Source organism: Corvus brachyrhynchos, unplaced genomic scaffold (genome assembly GCF_000691975.1).
Source record: "Corvus brachyrhynchos isolate BGI_N302 unplaced genomic scaffold, ASM69197v1 scaffold115, whole genome shotgun sequence".
NCBI lineage: Eukaryota > Metazoa > Chordata > Aves > Passeriformes > Corvidae > Corvus > Corvus brachyrhynchos.
Window position 1 is genome coordinate 21,320,174 of NW_008239553.1, and position 13,112 is coordinate 21,333,285.

The 13,112-nt window shown below is 37.1% G+C and overlaps 1 protein-coding gene across 1 annotated transcript in view; it reads right to left on the reverse strand.

The window, feature by feature from the left end:
• Window positions 1–13,112, reverse strand: part of RALGAPA1 (Ral GTPase activating protein catalytic alpha subunit 1) — a 131,074-nt gene that overhangs the window by 117,342 nt on the left and 620 nt on the right. The window contains exons 2-4 of the mRNA XM_017741641.1: window positions 2,089–2,199; window positions 1,511–1,560; window positions 31–88 (exon numbers count right to left, since the gene is read on the reverse strand). Of these exons, the coding sequence (XP_017597130.1) occupies window positions 31–88; window positions 1,511–1,560; window positions 2,089–2,199 (219 nt within the window). The remainder of the gene's footprint in view (window positions 1–30; window positions 89–1,510; window positions 1,561–2,088; window positions 2,200–13,112) is intronic.

Here is a 13,112-nt window from a genome sequence, read left to right on the forward strand (position 1 = left end):
GAGAGAGGGAGAAAGCAAAAATCAACTTACCAATACTATGAAATTGCCATCTCTGATGAATCCTTTCAGGGAGGAGTTGTAAAATTTTCTATAAAAAACCAGAACCCAAGGATGTATGTTGTAGATATCACTCTTGAAAGACCAAACAGCCCTTTCACAAAGGCTACAGATCAGAAGCTGAAGCATCAACTTAGAAAATTCCCACAATGTTTTCCTTGGAAGCATTATTGTCCTTTCAAGATGATCCCATTCCTAAAGCTAAGAAGCCCAAAGGCTCTGACAGACTGTCTCTGAGTCCTGCATTGGAGACTTCAGATGTTACTGCAGGTCATTTGGCTCCACTGCCTCTCTGATGGATACTGCTGCTTACAGCAGAGGGAATGGGATGGAATGGGATGAGTGTCTGTCTCAGTTGCCCTGGTTCATAACAGATTGCATTAAGTTATTCCACCTTTCTAATGGCTTCAGCTAGGATGTTCAGCTGTCAACTTGCCTCAGTGGCACAAGCAAACATTTGCTTCAGCCTTCTCAACCAAGGGGTAGTGAGCTACAGCAAAACAATGAAGACGACCTCTACAAATAGAATGATCATTTCCAGAGACAAGAAACAGAGCACAGTTAGTAATTAAAAATCTATCGTGTAGGACTTGCAACATTTACACTAGACTCATTTGCAACTTGTAAATAACCCGATTTCCCAAATGAATTTCTGGCTGTGGCCCTCCAGCACACTGTGCAAATGCTTCCAAAGCACAGATCACCTAATATTCCTTTATGCATGAACTAGTGAACAAATGAACTAGCTCTCTTTCAGATTCAGCAATGTACCTCACTAACAAATAAATAATAACTGAATTCATATTCAACCATGTGATAAACATCAATAAGCTTTTAGTTTTGCAGATTTTTAAAAAGCACAATGCTTGTTCTATAATTATAGAAGCCTCCATCAAAAAGGAAAGATGAAAACTTGACAAATATAAGCTGTTTCTAAACTACAGTGTCTGCATAGAAATGTTCTAATTTTGCTAAATTATTTCATTAGTATCTAATTAATCTTGATTAAGATACGCTTTAAGAAACAATATTGTGAGATGCAATTTTCAAGTAATGAATATATTTTAAAATAAGGAATATTTTTCAGAAAGGATCTAGAAAAAAAATGTGCAGTAGCAATCTGTTATGAGAGAAATCAGAGATAATATGCAATCAAAAGGTCAAAAATAAAATGATTAAACAGATATCACCTTTCTAAGAATTTCAATGTGTATAATACATTATGCAGAAATACCACCACCAAAGACTAATCAACTATCTAGAGACACAGAAACATCTTTTTCCAGTTAAGATATCTTCTTGCAAAACTGCAAGTCAAATTTTTATTTTTCACACAAAGCACATAAATGCAGCTCTATGCAAAAGGGAGAAGGAATGCAGTTAAATGCAAAGTGTATTTACAGACAACTGTAGAATAACAGGACTTAAAGCAAAAAAATTCAAAATATCTTACCTCAAAAATAAAAAGAATAGAATCTAATTCTTCTCTCTGAGACTTGTGACCTAGTTGCAAAAATAAATAATTAAAATAGTTAAATAGTTAAAAATAATCAGAAGATGCACTTTCTTTATCAAAACAAAGACCCTTAAATGTGTAAAATGAAAACCTGCATTTATACAACCATAACTTTGCACTGCTTCTGCAAATAAAAATTATACTCCATAAATACAAGTTTATAGCAGCTACAATTTGTATAACTTCCTATTATGGCATCTACAGCTGGGAGAGATTAAGTTACACAGTATCTTGTTAAAGAATAATTCCACAGAACACAAAGTATAACACCTTAAGAACCCTCACTTTGCAAAAGGGCAAACAGAGTCATCAGAGAATAAACACTTCTTCCTCACCTCCACTGAATGCACATCTCATTGCTCTGCCTTTATTTGCAAAGTTAGTTCTTAGACATATTTCTGCATAGCTAATGTTATCATTTGTGACCAAACAGAGCTTTATTTATAGCATCCTGCTTTATTTTATAACAAAAACACAAGCATCAAGACAAAAAGAGTTCTATCTGAAATACTTACCTTTTTGTTTAAGGTTCACTTCAATAGTCACAAAGTTTTCAAAGAACACATAATATATATGTGAAAAATGTAGGTCAAAAAACTGTTTCAGATCAATTGATTCTGCATTCTCTGAAAAACAGAACAGAACACTATTTATATTTCTTTCAAATATTCAGAGTCAACCATTATCCAGTGGTAAGAACTGAAATATTTAAAAGAAAAAATACTGGTTTTTAAATAATTAAATAACTAAATAATTAAAGAAACTATTGACGTTTTCATTCTTTACACTGAGGCTAATGAAATTCAGTATGGCATGCTGTAAGCGCCTAGTGAATTTTAAAGCAGAAAGCAGCATCTTCTTGTACACCCATTGTCTGCATGACAGTAATGCAAACAAACGCCTGCCATGAACCCTAATTCCATCAAGACTAGCACTGTACAGATCAATTTGGTTTTAATTGTCAATTTAATAGAACTAAAGCTAGTGACACTGCCCAAACTCTACAACAGAAAGACCATCACAATCCCCAACAGTAATTACTAAACACAACTAAGCTTAAAGAACGTGGAAGAAGGATGTTAAGTGAGGAACACATCTGCTCTGTAGAGAAACAAGCTGGGAGGACACAAACTGCAGCACTGAATTCCCATTGTTGCTTCCTTATTCCCTCCAACTTCCAACACACACTTTACTTTGTAGTCTGGCTCAGTCCCCCACCCTCCTTTCATTGTGTGGTCTCAGGAGATCAGAAGATGGGACCTCAGGGATACCCTCAGGTATCACTGTATGTATAGAGGAATGTGCTTTCTTGTGTACCCCAGGAAGGTTTCCAGACTCTCTTCCCACAACTCTCTAGACGGTTTTCTGCAAATTCCCAGTAAAGAAATACACAGTGACTTATCTTGATTAATTTTAAAGTGATCATTTTAAACAATCAAGCCTTAGTACACACTGAAACAAAAGACATTCCCTCTCCTGTTATTCAACTACATAAGACTTGAGAAACTAGGTGGACAAAACAATACCATGGAAGCACAGAGGAACAGGAAGACAGCATTTCAAGTGGCAAAACTCTCCTCTTTTTCAGAATACTCATGGGAAACAAACAAAACCAAACAAAAGCAAAACATGAAGAAAAGTGAGGCAAACAAAACTTTTATACCCTTTCACCAGCTGTATACACTGAGACATCCTCTTTCACTGTAGATATATCTTCTAAACAGCTCCTTCTGTGTTGGATCACAGGGTTTTTAACCTGTTTTAGAATTACATCAATCTGTATCATCTCACACAACTGGATATACAAAAATGGCAGAGTATAAAGACAGGAACAGTCAACTGAAAGGATGGCCAAAAGCATGGCATATTTTCAGTTATGTTTTCTTATGTAGCTCTAGAGGATTATTAACTCAATTTTAACACAAATTTTGCCATAAAAGTTTCCAGTACAGATTTAATTTTTGCTGTATCACAGCATTCTGCCAACATCTTGCATAATGAGCGTAGTAGAGCCAGGGTGCTCTTGGAGCAGTAGGGCTATATCAGCAACCAAGATCAACTCAAGCAAGGCAGCTCAGCTAGGAATAAACAGCGGTCCAGAGCAGCAAGCGTGCGCCTGACCATCTACAAGCTTACCAAACCCCCGGGTTTGCAGAAACTGCCACATCACCTACAGATCAGCAGCTCAACTGCTACAGTTTAGAGACACAAATGCTAAATGACAACAAAAACCAATTCCACTTGGAACAAGCTGAATGAGTATTTTCAGTTGATCAGGGAAATGCACACGAAATGGAGCTATGACTAGAGCATAAGCACAACAACTACAACCATTTCCGCTCGTGGGCAGAGCCTTAAGTCAGTCCTAGGCTAGGGACAAGTAAATACTGGAAGGAAAATAAAGAGTTTGAGATGGATGGATTAAACAAAAAAAAAAGAGAAAGCAATGATTGAGACCTTCAGGAGAAAGAAGGGTGACAGAAGATATCTTGTAGTCCATATGTTTATAGGACTGTACAGGAATTGCACGTAGAAAGCAGTGGAATGGTTCACTCAATGCAAAGGTGCAGAAAACACTAGTTCCAAATGCTAAAGGGATAGGAAGCAGTTAAACAGCGTCCCTTCCAGTCAAAACACAGAAATGCTGCATTTTTGCAGGCATGTTAAATGTTTCATTTCCTGAAATAGGCCCTCATTCTTTCCTCAGACATGGGTCAGCTCTGAAGCAGACCAAAAGAAAAAAACCCGAATGCCTAAACCAAATGTATTCTTTAAACACTCAATCTTAACACAAGAGTCAGTATTTTTGGAGATGCTATTCCTAAATTCTTCAGGCAACAAACTGAAGACTTGTCTACATAACCAGCTGAACACTGACTATCATTTTACCACATAAGTGCATATGTACAACTGGTACTGTGGTAAGGCATTCCATCTTTGGGGTGCGGGATGAGGAGGAATTTCAGAAAATTGTCCTTTTTTAAATTTTTTGTTTGTTTTCTACTTATTTAAGAATAATATGGTGTCAATCATCTCAAAAAATGCTTGAAGGAGCAGTGGTAGACCTGTATTACTACCACTAACACCCAATTAACATTAAAAGCATACCCTCAGAATACAGTTAGAGCTTGCAAGAGTAGGAGGAGAGTAAAAAATTCCTTGACTTTGCAATTTCTATAGCAAATGCGTTTCACTCTGATTCCTTCCTAAGAACACACTTGAGAGCATAATCAAAAGCAAGTTTTTTAAATTGAAACCAGTTAATAACTGAATTCTTGCAATAAATACTATTGCTTCAGATGGAAGAAAATGTAACATTTTATTTAATGGGAATTTTATTCTTTTATTACGTGAAAATAATACTTTTTTAAAAACTCACTAACTATTTCTGTTAATGCTGAAAAACAGCTTTCCTCCTAAGGGAGGGAAAACACAGTTATTCATCTGACAGGCTTGCCACCTACAGAAAAAGAGAACATCTGCTCATCATCAAAAGGCACCTGTAGTGATTCAATCAGCTGCTAGTGCAGAAATTTGGAACCTTGCATTGGTCAAGAAGTTTGGAAGTCATTAAGAATACCCTGACATGAATTATGGCAAGAAGAAGGAGGGGGAAAATAGCAGATACAGCATGGAGATAACAATGTAGACCTTAAGAGAGCTTGATATGGCCACCTGTAAACATCATTCCATTTCACAGCTACCTCTACACTGAACACAACCCATAAGACTAATACATGCATGGAGAGACTACTGCTCTCCTTGATTGCTGTACCATTAAAACTTCCAGTTATATGCTGCTGTTACAGCTTTCTTCCTTAATCAAGGATTTGATCTTTTTCCTAATGTCTCTAAAATTTTCAGTTTACCTCTAACCTTGTCATCAGCTAAAGGAACAGCTCCTCAACTCTCACATCATAAACCATTTTCTCCAACACCAAGTCACTGTCTCTTCTCTATGCTCTCTTAAAGTATCATGCATATTGCATACAGGTAAAAATCATTTCTTCTACAAGCAGCATAACCTTTTCAGACAGCCTTGAACCAGGAATTTGCAGGAAGTTGCTTGTCTGCTTTGACTAGCTAAATATTTTCTGGCTTTTTAAGAAGAGAGACAGCTTTTTTTTAATGTAAAGTGTAATTAAACAGAAAGAGGCTTTTCTCTACAACTTCCCATGCATTCCTCTTTTTTAAACAAAAGAACTTTACATTTTTCCACCACAGGTCATGTAACTAACACAAACTAAAGTATTCCTTCTGTTCTTGCTTCTAAATCTGGATTGGGAGGAGAGAAGGACTCAGAAATAGAGCTGGCATCATATGAAATAGTTGGAAAAGTTCCTCAGAATGTGAGAGGGAAGAATGGGATACTAGTGTATTCCAAAGGGATGTAAAAACTAAAGTTTCTACTGTACAAAGCATAGTTTCAGTACACTAAAATCCAGATTTTCAGCATTTTATGAAAGCTGGTTGTCAAGAAAATGCAGTTTTCTTCACAACAGCAATAAACATGGATCTTTGCAGTTTTTTCCTTAATAATTTTCTGTAACTTAGAAACTGGTACCAATCTGATCTCCATACTAACTCTGTGTTCGGTGGTGCTATTTTTTGTTAAAAGAAAAAGCCCAAATCTGTTTTGGCAGGGTCCATTTTGTTTTAAGTTCAGTATTTAAATTGTTTACCTTTAAAGTTCTGTCCTGTGCAGAAAAGTACTAGCTTATTTGCTTTATAATATTTTAATGTCACACAGTATGCTGTTTCTTTGTGCTTAAATGCAACTTTCTCCTTAAAACAAAGCAAACCCCACCAAAACAGATTTTAGACATATATTTTAACTGTTCTGAAGAGAACTTTCATCAGTTCACACCACATCGCAGGAATTAAGAAAATAGTCTGTATGATTACAGATTAAGTTGTGGTTAATTTCATGCTCTATTTTAAGAGTTTTAGAATTTAATACTATGTTTATACATAAAATTGTCAGAGCAGGTAGTATAATGAAAATATCCTGCCTCCTTCCAAGACTTACTGGCTTTTAAGTCACTTTCCCTTGCCCTTACCACAAACCAAACTGACAACTGCAGCAAACAATGACCTGGAAGATGGCCAGACTTCTGGATCTATTTCTGTAAAGCAGAGGCCTGCTATGAACTGACAAGGTCAGTATTAATCCCTGTAACAAACTGGTGCCACTAGAAAGCAAAGGTTTCCATGTCCTCAATGGATAATCAAAATTATTCATTCTTAATTCTCCAAGCTGAAAAATTTAAGGGTGTAGTGAGTTGAACCTGAATTGATGGACAGACTTTTAGACCAATACTGTTTCTTTACAGCAGAACAGTAGAGAGATTTGGTTACATAGGGACTGTCTCGAATAGAAAAGCATGTAACTGAGAAAGGTTAAGTGGAAAACCTCGGGAACTAACTGGTAGCTTTGGCATAGTTAACAGACTGTCAAAGTGAAAGAGCCCTGATAACAGACCACAAATGCAAATCTATTAAACAAAGGCTTCACGTTAGCCCTTACTGTTTCACATCTAACTACAAGCTATTTAGCAAAACCATTTTTTTTTTTAAAAGGTAATTCTGTCAAAGAAAATATTCTTGAAGGTTTTGGTACTGAAAAAGGAACATGACTTAAAGAAATCTTCTAATGGACTTCTATTTTGCATCCGACAAGTCTGAACTCCTGATCACAATCTTCTAGATACAAATGAAAAAAAAATCACAAATGAATAAGCAGGTTAACAGCACCAATGAACATCATCTGCATACAAACTCTTACTATACCAGTGCTCTACAGGAACGAGCAGAAGCAGCTGCCAGCTTTCCAAGCTAATTCTCTAAGGGTGCTTGCAGAGTCTGAGAGTTACACTAGCAAACTTTTAAGAAATACTTCCACAACAATTCACGTGTTCCAGAACTTCAGCTTTTATTTGAGCAGCCTCAGACACTTCCATAGTAATGTACTTATCTTCATTCCAAACCGTCAGAGCTAAACCCACACAGACCTTTCCTTTGCAACCAAGTGGTCAGAGCCTCCCTTTTGTCTATCCTGGGGCTTTGATCTGGCTCCAGCCCTTAGCCTTGCAATTCAGCAGCCCTGGCCACTGCTGAACTCTGCAAGTCGAGTGTAACATTAACCAAAATACTAAAGCAGAGTAAATCTTCCCCCTCTGCTCCTGACCAAAACATAACATGTTCAGGGTTAAGTCAAGAGTGACAGAACATAAAGACCAATTTCTTACACTGCATGCAACCCACATCCAGATCCGTGAGTTATATGAGCAGTGACATGACCTCTGTAGTTAGACTAACCAGGAAAGAGAAAAAAAAGTCTACAACTCTTGCCAAAAATAATACATCTTTGCACATCCACAGAAACTCCAGGCAGCTAGTTTTGTTGCATCTTCTCATTTGCTGTCACTTTAACAATGATAAAACATTTTTCATTTATGACTGATGTTGATGATGTGCAACACCAATGAATGCCATCCAGCTGAAGCATTAGGGCTAACTGCCAGTGAAATAGATTTCTTAAATTAAAATCCCTTTAGATGAATACAATCTCTGTTTAAATATATTGTTTAATATTAAATGATATATCAGAATGGTATATCATTTGACTTTGAATGTGGTCCATTTCATTCTATCCCATATAATTTGACTTTTCCCTATCAAAGACTATTTACATGAGATGTCCAGCACTAACCAACCACCAAGAATAACAAAACAAAATAATAAAATAAACAGCCTACACTTTAGATACTCTGTTCTCTTGCATTTTACAAGTATTCTTTCCATGGTTTCAGAGATAAAAGCAGTATAGTTTTAGATATCAGATACAAATATAATAATTCATGAGAAACAATATATTTCCTTTTTTCTTTACTCTGGATTAACAGATCATAGGCCTATAACTTCTACTCTACAAAAAAAGTGAAAAAGGAGGGGGAAAAAAACCCACCCAACAAGAAAACAAGTATCTTAAAAATTCAGGCCTATAAGTAAATTTTAAACCAAGTATATTCATTTGACTTACTTGCACAGTAGGATTTCACAGAAATCATTAAATATTTAGAGGTTTTAGCTTTTAAAAAAAATACATATATTTCCAAATTCTGACTGAAACTTCAAATTCAACAGGCAGCACCAACATATGTGATATCAAAACAAAAAGTCACTATTATTAAAGTATGATCTTATGAAAGGTCACATACCTAGTTGTCTTAATTATTTATAGAATGCTCAAACTCAAAGCACTGTTTTAACAAAGGACAAATAAACCAAGATCCCATGCTTGAAAGATTACTAGAACAAACTTTTATAAAAGACCATTTTAAAATCATAGAATTTTAGTTTGATGTTGAAGTCTGATTAAACAGTGCAACATTTTAAGAATAACGCCATATTATTTCCACTTCAATGATCCTAAAAATTGCAATCAGCTGCTAATTGACTGGGGACTGCTAAAAATATGTACATATATATATAGATATCTTTTCTGGAAAATCATTGTACAGGCAATACCTAACTCTGTAAGGTACATGATGTGCCTCCCTTCCATCAGCTAGAGAAGCCTCAGTGATCACACCTGCACCAACTGCAGCTGGCAGCCTTCCTTCCAGCAAGGCCTCGCTGCTGCCACACAGACCCCCAGGGAATCCTGTCCACCATTCCCGCCCAAGGTTCGGATGCTCTAACTACCGCAGTCACACACAGCAAACAAAACTTACAGCATTTCCAGCATACAGGAGCAAGACAGCACAACAGTTTGTTAAAGAGTCACACACTGACCAAATGAGCACTGGGGAACTGTATGAGACTCTAAGGCACTTCCCAGAACTGAGAAGGAAAAAACCAAATGGAGCAGGGTGGGGTAAACGCTTCCCTATGCGAAGAAACTAATACATCTCAGAAGAATAAAATCTATTAAACCAGATAGCTGCAGTTGTTTCAAGAAATATACTGCAGCAACATAACAATGAAAAGCAGATTACCTTTTCTCATATACTGCTAAGTCCCAAGATATGAGACCTCAATCTTTCCAATTTTTCTTAGCATTTCTTAGCAATAATAATATTTCTTACTACTCAGGGGTCTCCTAAAGGCTTTAACTTCTACTAAAAAAACCTTATACCTATGACATGCATAAATTTATCATACATTGTACTTACTTTAACAAATAATTTAATCAATTCTGAATTAGTCACCTGAATTTCACATAATTTTCTCGGGTTCCCGAATGACAAAAAAGGCTGGATAGAGCCAAACTGAAGCAGATCAGAGAATCAGAGACAGGATATGGGACTGAAGTGGAAAAGAGCAGCTATCTACTAAAGAGTTTCAGAAAAAAAATAAAACCGAGAAACAAAACCAAAACCCAAACCACAAGAAAAGCATTTTCCCCCAGTATGCCCATAACTGATTGCTAGCCTAGCATTCAAGAGCTTCCCAAGACAAAAATCATTTACTGTAACTTGTAACTTCAAATTTGATAAGCCTTAATAGATGTTATTTCCTAGTCTTTTTCATATAATTTTTCACCCTCTGTCCCTACACAAAGGAATTGTAAAGCTTTCAGTGTCTTTCCACATTAAAGTTTTACTCTCATCTAAGTCATTCCCATACCTAAATCTTCTATATACTGACTATAACAACAAGACTCCTAAAGCTGCAATGATATTCGGTACAATGGAACACCACTGCTTTACAAAAGACACACAATTTTTTATATACCCTTATGCAGACTCATTTGCATTTTTTACTAAATTTAAACTGAGTTGTCACCAATGACAGGATACTTTTTCTTAAAAGAATACAACTCACTTCATTCTAAGCTATCTTCTAACAGACATTTCAAAAATTCCACCTAATGTACACTACTTTTAATTTGTTAAAAATAAAAGTCACAGCTCTTTGTGCTATCCATCCACTTAGCTTTGTATTGGGTTCTTTGATATTGTTCAGTCTCTTCTGATCCTCACTAAAAATGGCATTATACTAATTTAAATATTTTTAGATATGCCTGACTTGCACCATTGCCTTGCAGGATGCAACTCTCAGCGTTTTCCCATAATTAAATTTTTTTGATTTCTCTTTGGCTAATGGACAGCCATCAGTCTATAATTCACGAGCACTCACCTCTATTCATGACTATTCCATTATTTTGGCTTACTGGTGAACTGCTGCTTTGGATGCCTTGCTAAAATAGCGGGGAAATGAACTAAAACTCCCTTTCCTCCACTCAAGTCTTAACCATGAATCCAAGGCCATACCTGTTTATTGTTGCTGAACCAAAGACTAAAATGTACAGCAAAAAAAATGAACTCTGGTCCAATACGCCTTGCAGGCCTACTGGAAAGATTATACATTAAAGAACAAGAGAAAATTCTCTCCTTCTCCTGTATGTGAAACCGCAGAAAATTCTCTTCTGGGTATCTTTTAGTCTCCAGTGTGCAGAGGCTAAGAGCAATAAACAAAATAAATCATTTTTCCTTCATGAAGATGCTGAACAGACATGACCTAAGATTTCCTGCCCATCCCCTCAGATAGTCTGTTGGCAATAGCTAATTTGGCTCCCCTGAACACACGGAAATATGGCAATTATTTTTATGGGGGAGTTGTCACTGAGGACAAAATGATACACAGCACTTCACTGCTCAAGCTGTGGGACGGTGCCTGTATGAAAAGCCACCTCAGGGAGCAGTCTGTCTTATGGGGGCTCCTTAATTTTTTTTATCTGGTCCTGAAGATTAGTCAAAGAAACAGCTGGAGAAGAAAGGCCATAGATCTTATGTTTTGGAAGCCACTTTAGGCAGTAGAGAAAGGATTAAGGTAAGGAGCTGATCACAGCAGAAGACAGACTTCAAATACTTCTCTTGCATTACAGTAGGAATATGTATGGAAATACCTTATTCTTCTGCCCTAAAAAAAACCCTGGTTTTGTACCTCATGAACCTAAGAATATCTGCATAATGACAAAATCTTGTAGATGTATCCAAAACAGACAAGCTGAAGAATACTGTTACACCTTTGCCTAATTACGCAGTCACTCACACACTGTGTTCTCCCAAACCTGGAGAAAGGATGTGTGGGAGCCGTGCTTCAGCAGCTGAGATATACACATGGTGGGGGGGTAGGGCATCATATGAAAACATCCCCAGCAAATTTAGTCTGTCCTACAGCCAGTAAACAGAAACCTTAGATTAGATAAGAATGTCCGCTTGACATTGCTTATGGCTTGCAACTTACAGAAGGCACCCAATTATTACGAAAACTGAAGGAAAAAACCTTGTTAATAAATTGCAAGCAACATAAATACAAAATCTAGAACAGATCAGATCAAAATCATTCAGAGTGTTTTGCAGACTAAAGCAAAACTAGAAATATTCAATATACTTTAGCCAGGAAATCTAAATTCAGAGGTACTTAGCTTCTTTAGAATGTTTTTTCCTCTTAAGTTCTAACTGAGGAAGTAGCAAAAAATCAACACAGAGCAAGCTACAACTGGCTCAGTACAGCTAGTTAGGAAGAGTGGTACATTCTGAGTGAGGCAAGAGGGTGCATCTGACTACTGAAGTCTCTTAGATAGCTAGCTACAAAACTATGCTCCATTTCAAGTCTAGATAATTACTATGTTGCAGAAAAAAACTCATGCAGAAGCAGATGGTGCAACATGGGAACACCTGTTCCTTTAAACACCAAGGCAAAAAAAGGGAGAAATAGCCGTTTTCCTTTGAAAGGAAAGAATTCAGCTTTGGAGGACAAGATACATAAATACCACCAGACTGTGGGCAGAACCCAGAATAATCCATTCAGCATTCTGTGCTAAACACGGAATGCAGTTGCCCTTGACCCAGCCCTGCTCACATGTTGATAAACTGTCAGAAGCAACACACGCATTTACAGGACTGAAGCGCCCAGAAGAGACTCCAGAGCAAGCTTCTTCTTTCAAGGACAGCTTGATGACAATGACTTAGATTTTTACAAACACATGCAACTAACAGATATCTTGGCATGGTTAACTCGAGGTTTGTTTTTGTTTCCCCCTGGTTTTTTCATTAGGCAATTATGCTGTATAATCACAATTTCTAATTCACTGGTCAGGTTAAATGGCAGCTCACATGGAACTGCAGCAGCATGTAAGGGCTTGTGTGTCCTCCTTTACCAACCGGCAAAACAAAAGTGTTTTAAATCTGGCTCTATAGAAGCTCATTCACATCTACGCTAGTGAGCACTTACTGCTGTAGTTCTTACCTTGAAAACGTACCCAAACATAAATTGTTACTGTAAGAACGTAGGGGAAATGGATTCGGGAGTTACAGGCATCATTTGCGCTCACCAGCCACTTTTATTCATGCGCACCAACTTAGCAGTTTGTGTATTCTAGAGAATAATTCACACGCGAAGAACACTACTTTTTCGCCTCCTTCCACAGTTACCAAAGCAATTCCACCTTCAGACGGAAATGTCCGTGTTTCAGTACAAAAGCGACGAGCGAAGCATCCCGCGCCGCGCCCGCGGGGTCCCGCAGCCC